Below are 20681 nucleotides of genomic sequence, written 5' to 3'. Positions count from 1 at the left end.
TGAGGAGGATTTGAAAGGTGAAGAAAACATTTGTTGTTCTTCTTATAATTGTTCATCTTTTATTAATATTATTATTATTATTATCCTTTATCACTTATTATTATTTATTATTACTATCCTTTATCACTATTATTATTATTACTATACTTTATCATTATTATTATTATTACTATCCTTTATCATTATTATTATTATTATTATTATTATTATTATTATTATTACTATCCTTTATCACTATTATTATTATTACTATCCTTTATCACTATTAATAATAATAATAGTGATAAAGGATAGTAATAATAATAATAATAATAATGATAAAGGATAGTAATAATAATAATATTAATACTATCCTTTATCACTTATTATTATTATTATTACTATCCTTTATTACTATTATTATTTATTATTATTATTACTATCCTTTATCACTATTATTATTATTATTGTTATTATTATTATTATTACTATCCTTTATCACTATTAATAATTATTTCCATATTCTCACTCAGTGTAAGTACATTTTATTAGCTGGCGTTAGTGTCTCTTTTCACTCTGCGACCTGAAAAATGGAAAGTTCTTATTGCATTTATGAGCGTTGTGATAAATGTCCCCCCCCCCAAGGCTGCTCTCCATGATTTAGCGTTCTCCTCTCTCGTGATTTATAGGGACCCACAACAGATATCAGTGCCGCACGCGCTTATGAGTGCCGAAAGTTTTATTGATGTTTGATTTTGAAGAGGTTTTCTTTGGGAAGTCTCTTTTTTTTTGTGGCTGAACGATTCGATGTTGTTAAATTAAATGAAGAAGAATAAACTTTCTGAGTGTAGAGCGCTCTTTATTAGTGTGACGTTACTGCTGTCACTGTGGGCTAGGCGGGCAGACGCTGTAAAATAAGATTAGGGAGGATGAGAAATTAATGTTTTTACGTTAGAAACATTATTAGTGGTAAAAAAATTTACAAAATTCTCTGTTGAAAATGTAATTATAGCAATGAACAGAAAAATTGCAAATAATACTATGCGGGAGGAGAAGCCAAAGGAATCTAATTACCGGCCAAAAGTTTTATTTCATTTTAGGGCTCTTGTAAAATTTTAAGTTCCAAAGTAACACTAGAGGCTTATAAAAAAGCTAAAAAAAAAACTACAAGGGGGGCTTCTAGGTTTTTGAGGTCCTAAGCAAATCTATTCATAGGGGCTCCTATCAAACATAGACTAAGCGATATAATATCTACGGTGTGACATGTTTTGTTACAGAGGTTTCACTTCATGAAGAATATAGAAACATTTTCTCTTCATCCTTTTAAGGGGCTGATTATACCAGTGGGGGCTTTAAGCAGCTGTTTAAGTCTGTCCTGACCACAAAGCAAAGCCAACGACCAGGACCTTAACGAGAGGAGCAGACTTACGTTTTAGCCGTCAGGTGCTTCTGTTTCCGGTCAAATTAGAGAATGAGGAGAGAGCGGACACCAGATTTTTCACCATATATCCACTCAGCCTCTGGCTTTGTGTGGCTGTTGGACCATTGTTGATTCAGGTTACGCACGGGACCCGAGGTAAAGAAAGACGCCATCGCTCCAGAGAATGTGGGATCGTTAGAGTGATGGGGAATCCAGGTCTAACTGGAGACCTTAGCTGTGTAGAACGTATTGGTTCTCTGCTCCGGGGCTGTTGGTGGCCAGGAAGGTCACCACACGGGAGTCTGTTCACCAAAGGGGTTGTTGGCAGGAGAGTTACAGTTTCAACTCCTTGACATTATGAGCTTCTGCTGCAGAAAGAGTTGAGTGGCCCTGTATTATGTATAGTTAAATCAGAGGGTGTTCTCTTTACACAGTGGGTTATGCATTTTACAGGGCCATCTCAGCTCTTCTACCTGGAGGGACCTGTCTGTGTTGGGTTTTCGTAATACAGAGTGAAGTGAGGGAGATGAAACCACAACTCTCGCTTTAGTGAATGAACCCCAGTCTTATGTTCACCAAACCCAATATTGCTTTTATTTGGATGGCCAAACACGTCCTGCCACCTAATCCCGCTTCCTATCACCGTGCGAGGCTACAGGCAGCCCCGATCGGACCCTTACAGAGATTGTATGATACGGCCAGATCCAAAGATCTTTGCGCTCTCGGAATATTACTTCCACTGAGGCTTCCACGTTGCGTTGCTATAGACTTGGGGGCTTTTTTTCTTTTGTTTGTACGAATGAAATGTGCAGTTTAATAAATTGGCAACTTCATTCCCCAACCTAAAGGTGAAAACAGATTATTGTACCGTGCTTTGAAGAAATCATTAAAAGAAGAAAATCACACACCAGGGACGTCTTTTCAAAACCATCAGCGAGGTCGGTCCATCCGCACAAAATAACACAATGGCCACAACGGCCAAACGTATAACGAATGAAAGGAAACCTTTTCTGTCAGAGAGAGACCGAGGGGGGGCTTTTCATTCCTACTCTTCAACCTCAACTCTTGATCACTTGGGGCTGTTTCGAGGCACCTGCCCTATGTTCTTGTAAATGGAGTACAAATGCTCATTAGATAGGACAGGACTTCACCCAAAACCCATACATTCTTCTTCTTTTATTAGCCGTGGAATTATTCCTTATAAAGGATAGGTACGTATTGATCCGTACGAGTTACCAGTTGCAGAACACCTTCTCCTGATGGACCCATAATCACCCCCCGGTCGTGAAAACGTCAGGATCTGCTCTGATGGCCCGACAGCAAATATATTTTAAATGTGAAGTTCGAAAAGCAGAGCGGATTCAAGCAGAACAAGAACACGGCGGTGTCTCAAGGGTCTCTTGGGTTTGTTTCATTGGAGCTCAGAGTTCTTATCAATCGTTGATGATCTGGAAGAAGCTTCCAGTTCTGCGTGCGCAGCCGTTATACGGGGACATGTTTTATTTTACGTTTGGTCTTCTTGGACGTTTAGTTGCTGATCAAGGACAGCTAGGATATTATGGGTGTCAGATCAGACCAGATGGTGGAGATGCCAGCGAAGTGTTGTCTTCTGCGCTTGCTGATCAGTAAACATTTGGTGAGGGTGCGGCGGGACCGACATCAAGAGAAGACGTTTCGACAATTTCCCCGTCTTTCCCAATAGAAAGCGTTCTACGCCATTCTGGAAGTTTGGAAAACGCTGTTTGTTTGTTAGAGACGCACAGATGGAGTTTTCTGCTGTTGACGTTTTTTTTAAGCAAAACATCTTTGCTTCCGAGCTCCTTATGATCTGTTTTCACATACGGATGGGGAGAGAAAACGGCAGAAACTGTCTCCTTTTGTGTTTTCCTTTTGTAAGTAAAAAGGTTGTGGTTTTGATTTAAACGACTTGGCTCATCGTCACCAACTAAATAAAGGCTTTGGTGCATCGGTTTCAAATATTTTATGCAGTTGATTTCAATGAGATCCGGGTACTATATTTACTTGTAACCTGGTTGCTTTTTTATATAACTTGTGGTCCCTTGCAGGAGGGCACGGTGGGGAAAGAAAATGGGTAGATGGAGCGAGTTTTGGGGCAAGATAGTGATTTAGGAAGGGAGATAGTGATAGAACATAATTTCCCTGACACCCCCATAAAGAAGAGTGTAGACAAATGTAGAATAATATGAGTTCTTACATGATGGTAAACAGCCAATCAGGGACAGGGAAGCGCTCCCATTAATAGGAGAGCTTGCCACCCATGTGCACCTTCGCAGTGTTTGGCGAGCCTGCCTGGAGGTAACGCATCACCTGCAGGGCGTGGGGCAAGAGAAGGGGGCAAATGCATATGCAGGGGTGCTGCAGGTCCCTCCATGCATTTGCAAAGGGGGGGGACCTAGAAATGTAAAGAGACCTCTCGGGTATCATCCCCATTAAAGTGCATTTGATGGCTGGACTGTCCCTTTAACTCTTGGTAGATCGATTGTTTATTATCATCAATAATCTGATGCATTTATGGTTTGATCATTTCAATCCTGTTTTCCTGTTTTTAGGACTCCAGATGACCTTTCCAAGCAGATTATAGCCGTACAGCAACGAGAGATTAAACTAAAGGAGGAGAACCTGAGAATCACAAGCAGGTAAGTGTAAAATTACCTCGTTTTTTTAAAAGCTATCGAAAGTGGAAATGTTGTCATATCTAAACTGCAATCTCTCTATATCTGCTGGGAATATTCAATGTGACAGGTGTCATTTCTGTAGATAAAGTTTAGCTTCTCCAAGGTATCCCTGGTCGCATTGCAAAAAAAACCAAAAACCCTCTGGCTCAGTTTTTACCAGAAAGGGCAAAAAAGTCCTCATCGTTGCAAGTGCGGTTCACCCGCTAGTAAAACTAATAAAAACTGTTGCTCTTTCCATAAAGGAACCCAGTGGCTTCTTAAAACATTCATTCTCGGTGGGTTTGAGCTCCATACTCTGTACATTCCAGAGTTTTCATGCTGTCGCTTTAAGAAAAGTCATTATTAGTATTATAATTATTATTATTTCTTTTATATACAGTCATTATTTTACTATCTAGACTCCAAGTTATTGCTGTCTTTAAGTGTTTTTACAAGACTCCATAAAGCTCTATTTAGGCATTTTTTTGCATCAGAGTTAGTAAATGGCAAAGACCAAAAACACGGGTTGTATCCAGGTTTAATTTGAGAACTAGCGGATATAAGCGTCATTCCGACAGCAAACGTTTCAATGAAGCTGGATAAGTGACATTCTGTCGTACCCCGCTCTCCACTTCGGGGTCTTTGTGTTAAATTTGTTGGAAGCCGATAGGTCTGGGCAGGTTCCGAGTGAGGACAAGGGCGACAGCAAGGGAATAATTATATAGGCAAGGCGGAATAGCTTATAAAGTCTCCTGAACTGTTATACTAGCTAGAAAAAAATGGAAACTCAATTTAAGCAATTTAAATGAAAGCAACGTCCTCTTCAAGCAATTGAAGCCACAGCTCCGAGCATTATTTACAATAACGGAACTTTTATTTTTTGCTTTCGTCTCGCACTGTAATAAAGCAAGTACTCTATAACTCCTTGTATCGAGAAACCGGACCAGGACGCCCGTGTCCGTGATCGCATTTACTCCATTAGGTCATATCCTTTTCGGCCACGAGGAACTTTCTTGCTCGGTTCAGATAATGTTAGGATCTCCCGAGTTCTGGCTGCCGGGGAGAAGGGGCACAGTCGGTTAAACACTTGTTAGTTTTCTTGACATTTCGATGTGTTTCGAGCCCCTCGAGAAAAGCAGCGACGACAGGATTTGGCAACGCCAGCAGCCACCGCAAAGTGCACTCCAGTGCTGAAATGACTGAGGCTTTACGTACTTGAGTCATCTTAAATGCTGGGGAAAATATTTGATGAGTATTTGTTTGATTTTTCTTAAATGTCAAGTGTGCCTGTTCCTTCGCGTAAATAAATGCCCTTGAAGAAGTTGTCGTTTGTAGGTCACAACAAGGCTCCGTTTGGGGGAAAGAAGACCTTTTTAACGAACAGTTTTGATAGAAGAAGAATATTAAGTAATAAAGAAACAAGTTTAAATAGGGGAAAATAGGACGGGCACACACATATCACGTATACACACACATATCACGTATATACACACACATCACGTATATATACACACACACATCACGTATATACACACATATATCACGTATATACACACATATATCACGTATATACACACACATATCACGTATATACACACACACACACACATCACGTATATACACACACACATCATGTATATACACACACACACACATATCACGTATATACACACACATATCACGTACATACACACACATACACACGCATACACACACACGCATGCATACATACACACGCATACATACACACACACACACGTATACACGCGCACACACACACACACGTACACATACACCCATATTTACACTCCCTCACCCCTTTATCTCCCCGTAGCTTTCTATCTAGCTGCTCACACAGTGTAAGCAGCCGAGCTTTTATGTCGGGGTCATGTGACCTTCGTCTTCTATAAACCATTAGGCAACTCGACGGAAACTTCCGCAGGCCTTAGTAATATTAGTAATCTTATTACATCCGGAATTAGTAATTTTGTAACACTGACCACATGCCCATGTGTGTTTTTTTTTTTTTTTTTTGTTTTTTTTTGCCTCCCAGCTTCTTCTCTCTCCCAGAATACACTTCACATCGATCAGAATTCACAAAAAAATGTTATAAAATTAAGTTAAGCAGTAAATCTCCCCGTCAGAATGATTTAATATTCTTTTTCCGAACGTACTTTGCTGTTTTTCCTTTTTATGTCTTTGTTTAGATTCCTCCTTCCTTTTGCGGTCCCGTAAATTGTAAGCGTCTCTACGTCTCGCTGCTTCATTAGCGCGGCGGTTGTGAATTGAAAGTACGTTTCTGTATAAATTTATTCCGCTTGTAATTGCAGGTTTCAAAATTCTAACATATCAGCGCATCAGTGTTTACGGCCGGTACCCTCCGCAGGATAGGAACTTATTTAGATATACGGATTAAGAGACGAGAAAACACACGTCTGTGGGACACGGCCACATAAACCGTGCCGCTGCTCTCCCCGATCCCGCGCTCTCCCCGACCAGATACCCTCATTAAAAGCTAAATATATATGTACGTGTTATGCGATAATATATGTCACGGGGCGCCTGCGTGCGTGGAGCGGTGTTCTGCCGCGGTTACATCGCTAAGACGGCGAGATTCAAAGGCTGTTTACTGTTAAGCAGGCTCTGAAACCTTTGAAATATGATTTAATTTTCTCTTTAATCTCCCCGTCGCGCTGGCAGCTCGCGTTTCCGTTTACAGTGCACGTCTCTGGTTCGGAAGATTTTGTGCCGTTCTGGCATAAGGAGAACGTCTCGGGGGGATTAGGAAGAAAGGGTTTCTGGAGAGCAGAGAGTCTGCAGCTGGAAATACACAACTTAAAAATACACTTTTTTAATTTTATTTTAATTATTGCAATTTTAAACTTTTTTTCCTCCATTCTTATGTAATAATTTCCAGTCGAAGGATCCATTGGATCCCGGCAGTATTCTGACGTATCCGTAACATTCGCACATTTATAGTTCTCTATATCAGAGCCCCACCTTGTATATACCACGGGAGCAGCGAAAAGCCACCCTGTGGCACACACCGACGCAAGATGGCTATGTGGTGGGACAGAACAGCCCTCCATTGGTTTTATAGCTACCTGGGCCCGTCAGAGAAGATCAGGGGATCTCCCCGACTTACCCATGATCCGGTGCCTGGAAATCAGGACTGTTCAGCAAAAACTGGGGCACTTGGATGATCCAGCAAAGGGTTCTTGCTCTGCTACAGTTGGCCGAATTAAAGGGACTCTCCAGCCTTAATCCATATGAGACCTGGGGGATGCCTTTGCATTTTCATGGTGACCCCCTCCTTGCAAATGCCTCTCCATGTTATGCCTCGGGCCAGTCAGGTCCAGCACAGGCTGAGTGAGAGCGACAAGGGGGTCTAACGAGACCGCCCGTGTGCATACGGAGAAAGCACTTCCATTGATTGTGCTTTCCTGCCGTTGATTTGCAGCTTTAAGCAAAATGGGAACACGGAGAGGAGCTGCAGCTTCTCCTATAGAAAAGCCAGTTATTTTTCCTCTATTCGGTATGGAAGGAATATGAACTGAGCGTGATATGCATTCATTGTTGATAAGGCTGACAGGCCCGTCTATTTGATGACCGTACAAAAAAAGAGAAAAGAAAAAAAAAAGCCAATTAAGTTAAATCTCACAGCCAGGAGTGCAGGGAAGTAAAGCGGGGGGTCGGAGAAGCTGACATTGAGGGTCTTGGGTGGGTGTCCGGTAATCGCCGGCATTGTGAAGGGAGGCAGTTGTGTGATCTGGGACTTTTCTGCACTGCGGTATGCAAGAAATTGGCCACACTTACGAGCTGCATGGAGGTAATGAAAGAATGAAGTTAATTACCAGTCCCATTTAACCGCTGTGATTAGTTCCATCCCTGGTTTTTTTTTTATCTTCCCTCTGAACGCGGAATTAATTTTCCTTAAGCCCATTTTGTGATCCCGGGTGTTCATTACGCACTCCTCGCGCAGCGCCGCGTGCAGACAGGGGGAGAGCGGGCCGCGCCAGCTTAATGACATTTTCCATTTTTACCGCTAAAACACATTGACCGTGCGTTCCGCTCACAATTCATTCGCCGATCGGAGGTGTCCGCTTTTAATTACTTTCAGCCACGTCTCGCGTTTAAATGAGCAAATTAAATTATTAGCATTATTCAAGCACCTTGAGGATGGTTGGGGGGTTCATGAATCTCCTAGGAGAGCTTTAGAGCTTTATTCCCTAAACGCAGCGTCCCGTCCTCTCGGGTTATAATTAGGGCAGCAGTAACACGCCGTTTCACTTGGATAAAACTCCATTACTCTTTCCCGTGTTAAGGAATGAAACATTGGCAGATCTGTCACTTTGTTTTACATAAAAAAAACAAATTTTAAAGAGGCCTTTTCACTTTCCATGGCAACAGCCTATCGGTGTGTGCTGTTGTGTCACGTGACATTTAAGCATTCCCTGAAAAAATATGGCATGCTGTCTAAGAAGGGATTGGCCATTCAGTAGCACAAGAATGATGATTGTAGTCCCACATTTAGTTACTAAAGTGTTTTATTCAGCAGAACAGCACCTTTTCCAAGACATTTTTTGATCTCCTTGATCTCTAATTTTGTATCAATTCTGCAAGTTAAAAAAAACAGGCATTTTTTATGCACTTTTATGCAACATTTAAACACACCTGAGGCTCTTTATGCAGATCGTTTATAAATCATTTTGTGTTGAGCTGGTCCTAAACGTTAGGAAATGAATCGTAGTCTTCATCATCAGCGTGTCGTTTTGATGTGTTATTTAAGGGACAGTTTAATGTCCTCGACAGTCCCTCTATAGAAGAAAGAATATTAAAGTACTCTGTGATTAACCCTAACCCACTGTGAGTACGTTAATATACATTCTTCCAAAACAAGAAACCTGCCAGACACAGAAGGTATTGGCATGCTTTATTCCTCTACTATCTGAAATGTCTTGCCACTGATTGGCTGCTTAAGCTGTCAATCAGTAGCAGAAAACGTCTTTTAATGAAACCAATGGGAAGACTTTAGACAGGCGCACTGCTGTCCAAAGAGACCCCGGCAAAGGGGGGTCTTCCGGCAAATCCAGCGCTGGAGTAGACTGGAGACGAGTACGGTACGCGCATTCGGCCGAATGCATCTTCTACAAGGTATTTAGATGGTGGTGGGGAACGGGGCAAATGCATGTGAGAGGTATCTGCAGACCCCTCCCCCCATGCGTTTGCAAAACAGACCACATGACGATTTAAAGGGACCACACAGCCGTCATATGCATTAAAGAGAGCGTGATGGCTACAGTGTCCCTTTACTTAACCCTTTATTGGCTTGCCTTACAGATCCTGCATCCTGGTACAATTTTACACGTCTTAAAAAGTATACAGGCTGCTGGATCGTGGCGGATGCTTGTATGTAAAATAGTCTCGCATGAAATGATACAGAAGCTAGGACATTAAACTTAACCCCTTAATGACAAAGCCCGTACATGTACGGGCTCAAAATGCATTGTTTTCAATGGGTTTAGGGACCGCCCATTGTCCTTAAGGGGTTAAAATACAGGAACCACTCAGAGCTGATAACAGAAAATAAACATGGATGTTACAATTAACAAAAGGCAAACTTTCTGCACCGGTTTTATACTCATCACAGCGATACAATGTAGTCTTCGCGTTGTCCCGCATTGAGTCACGGCCACGAGTAATTGTTGCGGTGATTTAGCTTTATTCGTCTTTGAACCAGATGATTGGGGTTTAAGGTAGCATTTGACCTTGGCTTCACTTGAAAAATTTAGGCTGAAATATTGATTTTGTAGTTATGGCAGAAATGTAGCTGATCCAGCGTGCGGTAACGACCTGCTTCATCATTAGCAAAGCTTCTAATACATTACCAGAGTGACTCTACCCTTACCAATGCTTGTGTGAGTTAGAAATCTTCAGGTAGCTTCCCTAACTCCCTGTTTTGTGGCTTAAATTGACTTTAGCAATGGCCGCCTCTTTAATATTCGCCAATCAAGAAAGGAGAGCCCTACAGAGTATCTCTCAACAGGTCAATAATAGAAGGAAAATCAGTATTTCAAAGCCAAAAAGCATTAATTGTGTTGCGTACGTATTACAGGAGAACATTTCTTCTTGCCGCTCTGGGAGGAGTAATGTTTATTATATGATTCCGGCTCTAAAGCCTTCATTTCTAGCGGTTATTCCCTATCCACGCCAGGAGCGCATCTAAACCACCATTGTATCAGCGTCATTATAGTGGGCAGCTGTCTGTAATCGCTGTCCTCGAGGCTTCTGCTGTGGCCAGATGGCTAGTAATGAATACCTCCGCAGGTGTCTCCTGCCAGACATTTTCCTTTAATATTTAGCATTTTGTCAAAAGCAGAATAAAAAAGGAATACTTTGTCAGGACTTGTGTTGAGGGAAGGAACATCGGTGGCTTTTGGTCCAGAGGAAAGCAAGACTTAGTATATCTACCTTCAGGCGGCTCTAATGCAGGCTCGGTGAACGCTCCAGGTGGATGTTCGGACCCCCGTGTGTTACCCGCTCCCGTTGATTTCGGTAGTAGGACTTTCTTGTCAATTATTGGCTGCTTGAAGCAGCCAATCAGTGGCAAGAATCATTGTACCGCGGAGGAGTAGGTAATCTGCGTGTTAACGTACTCGCAGAAGGCAAGGGTTACTCACAGGGGCTGTCAGGGACATTAAACTGTCCCTTTAAATATTATCTGGTGGAGGACGTTTTTAATTTATACCTAGAACTCCGACTGTAACGAATCTATTATCGCCATCAGTGATTCATCTGGTAGATGCATATTAAGTGTATTAATTACTAGGAAATTGAATCCTGCTGTTGGTTCGTCTCTTAGAAGTAAAGCGTCTTCTCCGTAGGGGTTCGGACGTCCGGGGATTCGAGTCCTAAACGCTTGTTCAGTCGCTCGTCTTTCAAATAATGTATTCCATCAAAATTCCAAAGTGCGTAAATTACAGGAGATGATCATTTCTCAGTCGGAATGAAAGGCCCTTTGCCCCAGGAGTCCGTCCCCTCCAAATATTAATTCTAAGCCAAGCTATAAAACATTTTCTTTCGGAATCCCCTGTGTGATTTACATAATAATTCCAGCGTTAACCCAGTCGCATCTCATGTCAAACATTATTCATCTGTTGTTCAAGTCTCCAGTTCGTTTCTATTACAGGTTGTCGCCATTGTTATCATTCATTTTTGTCAATTATTGACTTTAAAAAAAAATAAGTAATTAAACTATAAGCCACGTTTCCCCCGTTTTCTATATAGACCTAGAAAACCCTTTAATTTTGTGTTTTATTTATAAACATGTAAATAAAAGAGAAAAATCGTGTGTGTGTGTATATGTGTATATATAATCCACCCTTAAATAATGTTATAATGCTGATACTATATTGCAGAGAAGGGTTTACAGGAGACAATAATAATAATAATACATAAAATATACAATATGCATTTATTTGTGTGAAGACTTTTTTATTGTTCAGACTTATTCAGATTGGCAGACAAAATTATACTTTAACGAGACCCCTACTTACTGTTTAGGGGGAACCTGTTACACAAATACCACAGGCTAAAATAGAAGAGAAGGCAGCTCTTGTGGTATAGCTTGAAGAAGAATGGCGTCCATCGTAAAGGTGATATAGATGATGTGATAAGTGAATTATAGGTAAATATGTTGTTGAATAGGTGTTTTTTTCTTGAATATAGTAAAAGGAGGGGTTAAAGGTAAATCTGTTGCAGGAGATGGCTGCTTATTTCAGGAGAACAGACGGTAAAGCGCATCCTTTAAGCATCTCATACTGCAATACTTGCCTGAGCCAGTAGATGGCGCCTGCTTCCTTGTTTTGCTGGGTATGATTTTGGGTTCAATCTGCACAGAACCGATACAATCTCCAGCTTCCTTTTTATGAAGGACCTCCGGCCCCTACCTTGGGGGGAACATTTATTATTTCGGCATTAACCCTTTTTGTGACTTGAGCTTCTTTGAGGAGGGCCCTCCTTACCATTTGTTTCTGTAAGTCCATATTCTCACGTGATGCACTACTTCTCATGTCCTGCTTATCTATTGTACAGCGCTGCGGAACGGTGGCTTGTTTTGCCTGCTACTCTTTGTGAGAGATAGAGGACAAGGAGTAAAATGCCAGCTTTCCATCTTTCCATTTAACATTGTTCCGCTGCTAAGGGGTTAAGGTAAAATGCCCCCACAAGTTGCTTCACATTTTAATGCAGATGAATCCCATACTGAGATCTCTATGCTTTTCAGTAGCAGTTTAAACTAAGAACAGTCACCTTCCAGAATATTACTAACATTCATGATTGTATTTTGCCCATTTTTACCTAAACATACGAAAACCTCCACCTGTTTTTTGAGAGCAGGAAGTTATCTCTGCCCTCTTAAGTTGCTGATTGTAGTTGATAGGTTCAGGCAGCCTTTGTAAGGAGGTTGGATAAGAAATAGGGAGATAACTTCAGGCCAATGCCGGCCGACACAGACCTCGGCCTCCTCGGGGTTAACATTTAAACTAGATATATCTAACCAGGTACGCTGATTCCAGCTAGTTTTAAATAGTGGATTTAGTTACACCAAAAGCGAGGATGGTGACGGACTCCGCGATTTTAGGTCTAGTAGTTTCTGCTGATTTACTGCATCTCCAGCTGCTCTCTGAATACAATGTTCTGTCATATTTTACCCAGAACAAGGCAGTCTCTCTGCAGTTTGTGCTACACTTTAAAGTCGCTGGAGGGATTCTCCGGGGACGGAGGGAACTTTACTGTTCATGCTGTCACAAAGCAAGCACTTTGCTGGGGTTAGGAAATTAAAGGCACACGGTGAAAAATGACAGGGGGTGCACTTTAAAGAGCGGCCCGTCGGATGTACGCCTTGTGCTTGGCAATGCAAACCTTAAGACGGTTCCTAGCCGTTCCAGCACACGCAGAGTGGGAATGCAGGCAATGCATTGTGGGACTGCACGTTATTTTGATAAAAAATGACAGATTCGGTTATCGTGCTGTGTAAATGCTAGATATCTTGGAATACAGTGAAAAAAACCTATAAACGCATTTGGGAACTCGGTGGGGAAATGGGGACTTGGTCGTTTCTTCAGTCTACGGGCAGGGAAGAGGTTCTTGGTGGAGCCCGCTCTCTGCTCCCACTTTCTGACTCCCCCTCACCCGCTTTCACCTATACTCTAACTGGGTATAGCTCCACCCATAAATGAAGCCACACCCCTTAAAGAGTGAGACCTCTGGGTAGCCAATCGGATATATCTATGTATTAGCGTTAACCCTCTACTGCTACAGACAGAAACTCTTCTTGGGCTTGTATGTTCTGCATCATGGATGACCAACAGACATTGTCTCCACTGTGCTTTCTCTAGAGTGTAAGCTCTTGCTCCAAGTTTCATTTCGTTCATTTAGTCTAGATTCTAATTGCCCGCAAACTTTTTCTGTGTTACACTTTGGTGTACGGAACCGTTGACTGTTGATATAATATAAACAGCCATAGAAACTGGGAAAGATCTGAGCCTTCAGACCGCAAGAGTTTTCACAAGAATAAGAATAAGGTTAGATCTGAAAGCTCATTATGCCAATTAAAAAAATCAGTATGTTTCACTGATTAAAGATCTAACCAGCTACAGTTTAGTGACTCGAATTAAATGTCTATGAAACAAGTGCCCTAGAAGTTTTCTTATTTGAACTGCATGCTGATGATCAATCAATAAAAGTGAACAGCTCAAAAGGTTGAAGAATTAGAAGTATGTTTGACAAAAGTCTTATCAAAAACAATTATTCAGATGTGTATTTGATCTGAGATGCGCCCCAAGCTACAGACATCAAGACTACAAAACATTTATATCGAAAGGGCTATCGGCTTTCATATTCTGAATCTCCTTTCTATATTATTGGAACATTCTATGCAGTGACTTGGGAGATTAAACTTAACCAAAAAGTTCTGTTCCTTGGTAGTAACTACAGCATTACGGGCTCTGGTATTGAGTGGACAAGATTGCAGTTGGCTTAACTCGCCCAAGAGGATTGTTGGGCGCCTTGGTCCTTCAAGAGTTCAACTGGATGTTAGCAATCTGTTGAGCATTTTTAAACAAATGCTCCAGTAAAGATTGCCAATGTGCCTTGTTGTGACCCACAAGGAAGCGGGAGACCCCAGATATGGGGTCGTGCTAAAGCATAAAATATAAGTTTAAGCTTATGAAGACCTTGTGTAATCCTCGTGAGGGACCAGCAATGGTGCTTGATTTGTGAAGTTTACTTCATATAGGGTCACCTGTCCTACGAGTACTCCGAGAATCTATAAGCCATCCACCAAGATAGTAATTCAGTAGTTTGAGAAAAACAAGACAACGTCCATCAAACCCATCAAGTCCAACCTTGATGTTGATCCAGAAGAAAGCACAGAAATATAGAAACATTGCCTCTTGATGCTACAGCCATCATTCCAAGTTCATTCCATTTCAGAACGTTATGCCAAATAAGAGGTGCTACATTTCTGATCTATTTACATTGTGATCTACCTAAAGTTCTTTCAATTAGAATTTCGTTGATTAACTGTTACGGCCTTGGCTTTTACTTGAGTTTCCTCGCAGACGTTTGCGTCCTCGGCTCCCACCCCCTGTTGGTGCTGATCAGTCTCCCACCTTCCCCCAGCTGTCGGCGGAACCATCGGCGGGGTCGTCTTCCCCGCCTGTAGCGCAGCTAGAGAGTCCCGGTGACACGCTTCCAGCTGCTCGGCAGACACATAAAGCTCTCTTCCCATGCTTTACACTTCTCAATTATCTGCACTTTGTTTAAATAAAGCACCACAGCCGACCCTATAATTAATTCAGCCTCTGGGTTTATCCCTGCAACAGCTTTATTGTAAATAACCATTTAAAAGGCTCCCAGTCACTTCCTACACCTGACCTTATTTTATCTCCTTCCAAACAGCTATGCAATTATTTTTAAATATACTCTCAAAAAGACGCTTCAGCCTCGTAAATGCGGTCGAAATACAATAAAAACATGTGCTTGGCTTCCCGGAAGAAACACGCGTCGCGCATGTGTGTGTTTTGCAGGAGAGTTGTGTTTCCAACTCCCTCGCTTCACTATTCATTATGAAGCTTGAAGGGCTGAGGTGGCCCCCTATACTGTATAATTCAATGAGGGAAGAGTTTTATATGAAGCTACTAAGTTCCCATTTGATCTGGAATGGCCAAAAATGGCTCATCGGGAGACAATGGGGTTTATCCACTAAACTGAGTTGCAGCTCCTTCACTATACGTTATGAAGAGCCAACCCCAGTGAGCTTGGCTGGCCCTGTATAATGTTTGAATTAAGTAAGATTTGAAGTCTCCTGATACATTGAGTTATACAGTACCCAGGGCTTGCCCCTCGCGCCGGAGAAACATGCTGGTGTTGGCTCTTCATAATGAACAGTGGAAGGGTTAGAACCACAACTCTCCATTTAGTGAATAAACCCCACTGCATGCACTGATAAACGATCTGTTAAATACATTAAAAATGGAAATGTATCTTCTCCCTGAAGTTCCTGATTCTAACGTGTTTGGACACCGAAGATTAAGTGAAGGAGGCTTCTCCGCTCGCTCGGGTTTTGGACACATTTTTGTGCGTTAATAATTTCCTCCGTCCGCTGATTAATTTATACGGCGTGAAGATCAATACCTGCCCTGTAGCGGCAAATCAAGACGAGCTTATGATCCATATGTGACCCACGATACTTTCTGCCTTTAACACGTTAACTCCCAGCTCTGGCCGTAACGTTGAATGATTTCACGAAGGAAGGAAGCCGCTTGTGGCCGATCGTTGCCGCACCTAATGAATGAAGGTGTGATGGGAAGGAGAATGGAGGCCCCGGATAACCTCCATCATTTCTCACCGTAATTGCTTTCCACCTATAAACGTTCGGTGAATAGAGGAGGCTTTTTATGTACTTTGCTCTTGTTTAGAGAGCTTTAAAAGCCGGTGATGTGATATTTAAATAACCTGCCGAATAAAGTGTGTGAGAATAGCGTTTTTCTGCATATAGCCGAGGAATACATCCTTGTTCGTTACTTCTCTATGTGCTCAGCATGCTGTAGTACACCGCTGGGGGCAGATAGCTGACGCAGGTGGGGGCAGAACCAAAGAAAGCAGGGGCACTAGGCAATTACCTCTATAGGTTTGTTGTAGGGGTGGCTCTTTTTCTCCTGTGATACCCCAGAATGATTGAACGAGTCAATAATATTCAGACTAGACGGGCCGAACGCCTCTGATCTGCTCTCAAGTTCTGTTTCTGTTCTTCTTTTTAAATTTCTCGGTGACCCTAATTGTTTTTGCCCAAAGCCCGGCGTTCCCGTCGGATTGTTTCCTGCCTAGACTTCTCCGCTCCATCCCCGTTGGATAAAGCTTTTTGCCGCTTCCGCCCTCCGGAGATGTTTCTATTGATTTATGTGGCTTAAAAGCTTTATCTATGTGCTAATTATGGAGGTTTCCATTGTGGAAGCTCGAAGATCACAGAGTTTCGGTGCGGTCGGCCTCTTTGATGTCGTTGGAGTGTCTCAGAGTCTCCTTTATTTTTTTTAATGATGTCATTTATTACCCAGTTTCTTTAGTATATGTTTTAGTAAGTATGCTTAATCAGACTTCATATAATAGGATCTAAGATCTGAATTTAAAGCTTTGTATTTTCAGGTAAATACTTTAAATAACGTTGAGTAGTTTGGTGCCGTTAACTAATCACGAGACCCCCTGCTTCTCCTCTACTTTTACAGAGCTTTAACACAGAGCTCAGCCATCACCAGTACGGCCCTGGAGTTTTTTTATTTATTTATCTTTTTTATATAGCCGTCCGTCAGAAAAAGGCAGAATTGTGGACATTCCTTTTACTTTTCCGTGGTCAGCGGAGGCGGATTGTCCGATCGATCGGCTCCTCGTAGGGGTATAAAACCAGGCTTTGCTTCTTGATCTTAACATCTTCTTCTACCCGATTTCTAATACTCCTTATTGCCTTTTTACGAGATGATTTCGAATGATCCGGTGTATAGCGAGGCACGGCTAGCTTATGCCGGGATTACAGTCCTCCTCCCGGTTTATTTGTCGTTGAATTCGCACTTATTTCCGCATCCACTCCGCGTGAGAAAACCGGGATGTGAATGTCTAACGACCTCACAGCTCTCTTCTAAAAATGTTATTTATTTCATAAAAAACAAAGCGCAAAGGTGATGATGATTGCCGAGATTTTCCTATACATTTAATATATGTATGGAATACTTGCTCACCGGGGTTTATTACTGGGGAGAATTGGGGTTTTAATCACAGAAATGTCTTTTTTGTGACATTAACGGAGCTCTCTCCGATGCTTGGAGAATAGACCTTAGCATACGTTGTTTTATTCTTTCTTCTGATAATTTTAACCCCTTAAAGATCAGGGACCCAGGGAATCTGTGTTCCTTACTGTTTTTTTTTTTTTACTGGTCCCTTTTTCAATTTTTTTTCATATAATAAACCTTTTTAGGATCCCCCCCTCGTAATTTTGTTGCATTGTTTACACCCCATAGGGTTCTGCATAAGAGAGAGCCAGAGAGGGCAGACCAAATCACCTGCTGACATTGATACCCCAGCAGCCGGGTTCTAAGTGCTGCTACTGCTGGGCTTAGACTGACTGTCTTTTTGTATGTAAAACAACCTCTCCTGATGGCGTAAAACATGTAGTTTTACTTATACTTGGGGGAAAAAAAAAGCTGTATACAGTTTAAAAAGTTAAATGCTCAGATTGTATTAAGAAAACCGAAGCGGTTAATCTAACATAGAATTGTAAAGCGCCGGAGCGTTTAGCGCCTCTCCCTCCCCATCTCCTCCTTCGGACAGCAAGTCGCAATAAGTTATTACCCGCTTAACCAAATGAGTTTTCTTTTTTTTTTCTTTTTTCTCAATGGCGGCACTTAGAGGAAATAGCCCCAATTCAGAACAACCTGCTCGTTTCCATAATTCGCAAATTGCGGTTTTTCATTTTACTGTTTATTCCGAACAAGAGAGCGAGTCGTCTTCAGCGGAATAAACGAGCGCTGCTTTGATCAAAAAGAGATGTATTTTTTTTTTCCTTCTTCTTCTTTTTGCTATATAAATAGGAAGAAAATGAGACGCGGTTGCCCCCCTACGTTTCCCTTTCACAAACAAGTCGGTTTTTTTTGGGTAATCAAGTGTTTACAAAGTGCCGCTTTGTTCCATTCCCTTCCGGGCCCCGTATGTTTAAACAAAAGGACTTTGGTGACTTCAACACAGCTGCGCGTAAAGAAGAAAGCGGAAAAATAAAAGTTAAAATGTGTCGCCGCGGCTTCTAGATCTGAAATATTGTCATCTGATCAAAACAAAGTCTCCCGTACTTTACACCAAACTTTCCATTCCGCTTCCCCTTTTTTTCCTTTCTTTTTGGGGGCGAGGGAGGATTATTATATGTTGAAAGACGAGCGGTTTTGTGTTTTTAGCGCGCGGAAACATCTGCGGCTTTTCTGGTGAATGAAGCGGGAGCCACGGAAGGCTCTCTCGCCAGCGTAAATTATACCTTGTTGGCTCGAGGGAAACAAGGCATGGATGAAGTGCCAATTAAGACATATATGTTAATGAGTTTTCTTTTGGATGATGGATTAAAGTGGTCGGAAACCCCCTAGGAGCTGATTTGATTAAGTCCCCCTTTTTTATGTTTTCTAGTGATGTCATCGTGTTGCTTATGCTTGTTTTGTATGGGAAATAGACTATGCGGAAAGTGTCTTTGTGTGTTACTTCTGACACATACTATGTAACAAACATTCTTGCTATAATGTGTAGAATACAGTGAAGCATTACATTGTCAGTTGCCGTTTTGTCCTATTCACTAAAGCACGAGCTGGGGTTTCGATGCCTCGACGAGACATTATGAAGATTCAACCGAAGTGAGCTTCTGCTGTAGGAAGCACTTGGCTGGCCCTGTATAATGTATAGTTAAATAGGTGAGATTGACTCACCCGTTGAATTATGAATTATACAGGGCCAGTTCAGCCCTTCTTACTAGTGTTGGCTCTTCATAATGAAAAGCGAGGACGTCAAAACCACAGCTCTCCTTCTAACTAGCGTATTGGTGAATAACGGCAACTACTCTCCTTCCAACCCACCCTTTAATATATATATATATATATATATATATATGTTGGAATGTAAAACTCTCTCCTTTAAATTCTGTGGCATATTGTAATTTATGGTTTTAACGGGGGGGGGGGGTCTAAATCACAATTATCACAGATTGTCCTGAGTTTTTGGAATCTTTTTCTTTAATACCGTAGTAATCTGTCCTGTTGACTAATCTTCAGTGTCGTCCTGGCCTTCCCGGTGTACATTAGTTTTCCCGTTACGTGTGCTTTTATAAAGTGAAGAAGACAATCAGTAGGAAAAAAAAAAAAAAAAAATTCAAGGATTTGTGGCTCTGAATCTTTTTTTTCTTTCTCTCTTTTTGTCCTTTTCTCAGGTTTTTTAATTTCCCCTGTCAATAAATCTTTCAGATGTCTTAAAGTTTAGTAACGAGACGTCTCCTGCGTCGTCTTTCATTTTATTTTGCCTCTGGATCTTCCAGAGAACGCTTTCTTCCCCAAATGTTCGCTGTCTGAATTCGTTGACGGACCCTTTGAATTGAGATAGACGTTGAAATATTCGTGAACGTGGTTCTTAAAATCCCTTTAAACAAGACTTTCACTTTTTTTTAATACCAGAAATCACCAATTTGCTACTGAAAGATTAACCCTTATTATTATTTTCAGAGTTTTAAAAAAAATGTTATAATAATAATAATACGCAAAAGGTGTGTTTGGATTCCTTGAACAACGTGATCTCCCATCGGTACCAAAGCATTAGGCCGGCGTAGATCTCCTTTTCTGATGGTTCTGATACTAGATTAATAGAATAGCCGTAATACTGGATTAATGGGACGATTTAATAACATATTTTCTTTTGCATCTGAACCTCCGAGGTCCTTAAAGCGTCTGTGACTCTCCGTGTTTTTCCTAATCTTCGACTTCCTTGGGTAAGTCTTTCGCCGTCAGTCCTTTCTCCTCCATAGAAAGTGCTTTCTGAAGACATCCCGCGCTTTCGCCGGCTTCTTGTACATTGGCGGTCCGGTCTGAACACTGGATACACCGGGATTAGACTCGGGAATATTTTTGTAGCTGATACAAAGCGGTTGATAACCCGGATCATCTTTATCTACTAAAGCCTTATCGATCTTTTTGTTGAGGTTTACAAATGGCCTCTGACAGCACAGCTCTAGCCAAGTGACAGCTTTGCGTTATCCTTGTAGAATAACGTCTTATTCACGGTACTGATGAGAGAGAAAAAAAAAAACAAAACTAAAAAATAATGTTGGTCTCCAGATATTTCCAAAACCGTTCTTAAAAAGTTTTTCCAACTGCAGATTTAATGTTTAGTTATGCTAAATGCTATTGAAGGCGACAGGTCATCCGACTTCTATGGGATTTGCCCCAAACGTTTAACCCCCTAAGAACCACCGTTAGACTCACGTTGCCCTTTGCCAGCTTCTGCTGCGTTGCCTGCAGAGTTTAGCTACTGTG

The 20681-nt window shown here is 41.6% G+C and overlaps 1 protein-coding gene across 1 annotated transcript in view; it reads left to right on the top strand.

The window, feature by feature from the left end:
* Window positions 1–20681, top strand: part of MAD1L1 (mitotic arrest deficient 1 like 1) — a 229047-nt gene that overhangs the window by 22219 nt on the left and 186147 nt on the right. Inside the window, exon 10 of the mRNA XM_053470470.1 lies at window positions 3970–4056. Within this exon, the coding sequence (XP_053326445.1) occupies window positions 3970–4056 (87 nt within the window). The remainder of the gene's footprint in view (window positions 1–3969; window positions 4057–20681) is intronic.

The sequence above is a fragment of the Spea bombifrons genome, chromosome 7 (genome assembly GCF_027358695.1).
Source record: "Spea bombifrons isolate aSpeBom1 chromosome 7, aSpeBom1.2.pri, whole genome shotgun sequence".
Classification (NCBI taxonomy): domain Eukaryota; kingdom Metazoa; phylum Chordata; class Amphibia; order Anura; family Pelobatidae; genus Spea; species Spea bombifrons.
The sequence above is the reverse complement of the archived record's forward strand: the minus strand, read 5'-3'. Positions and strand labels throughout refer to the sequence as shown.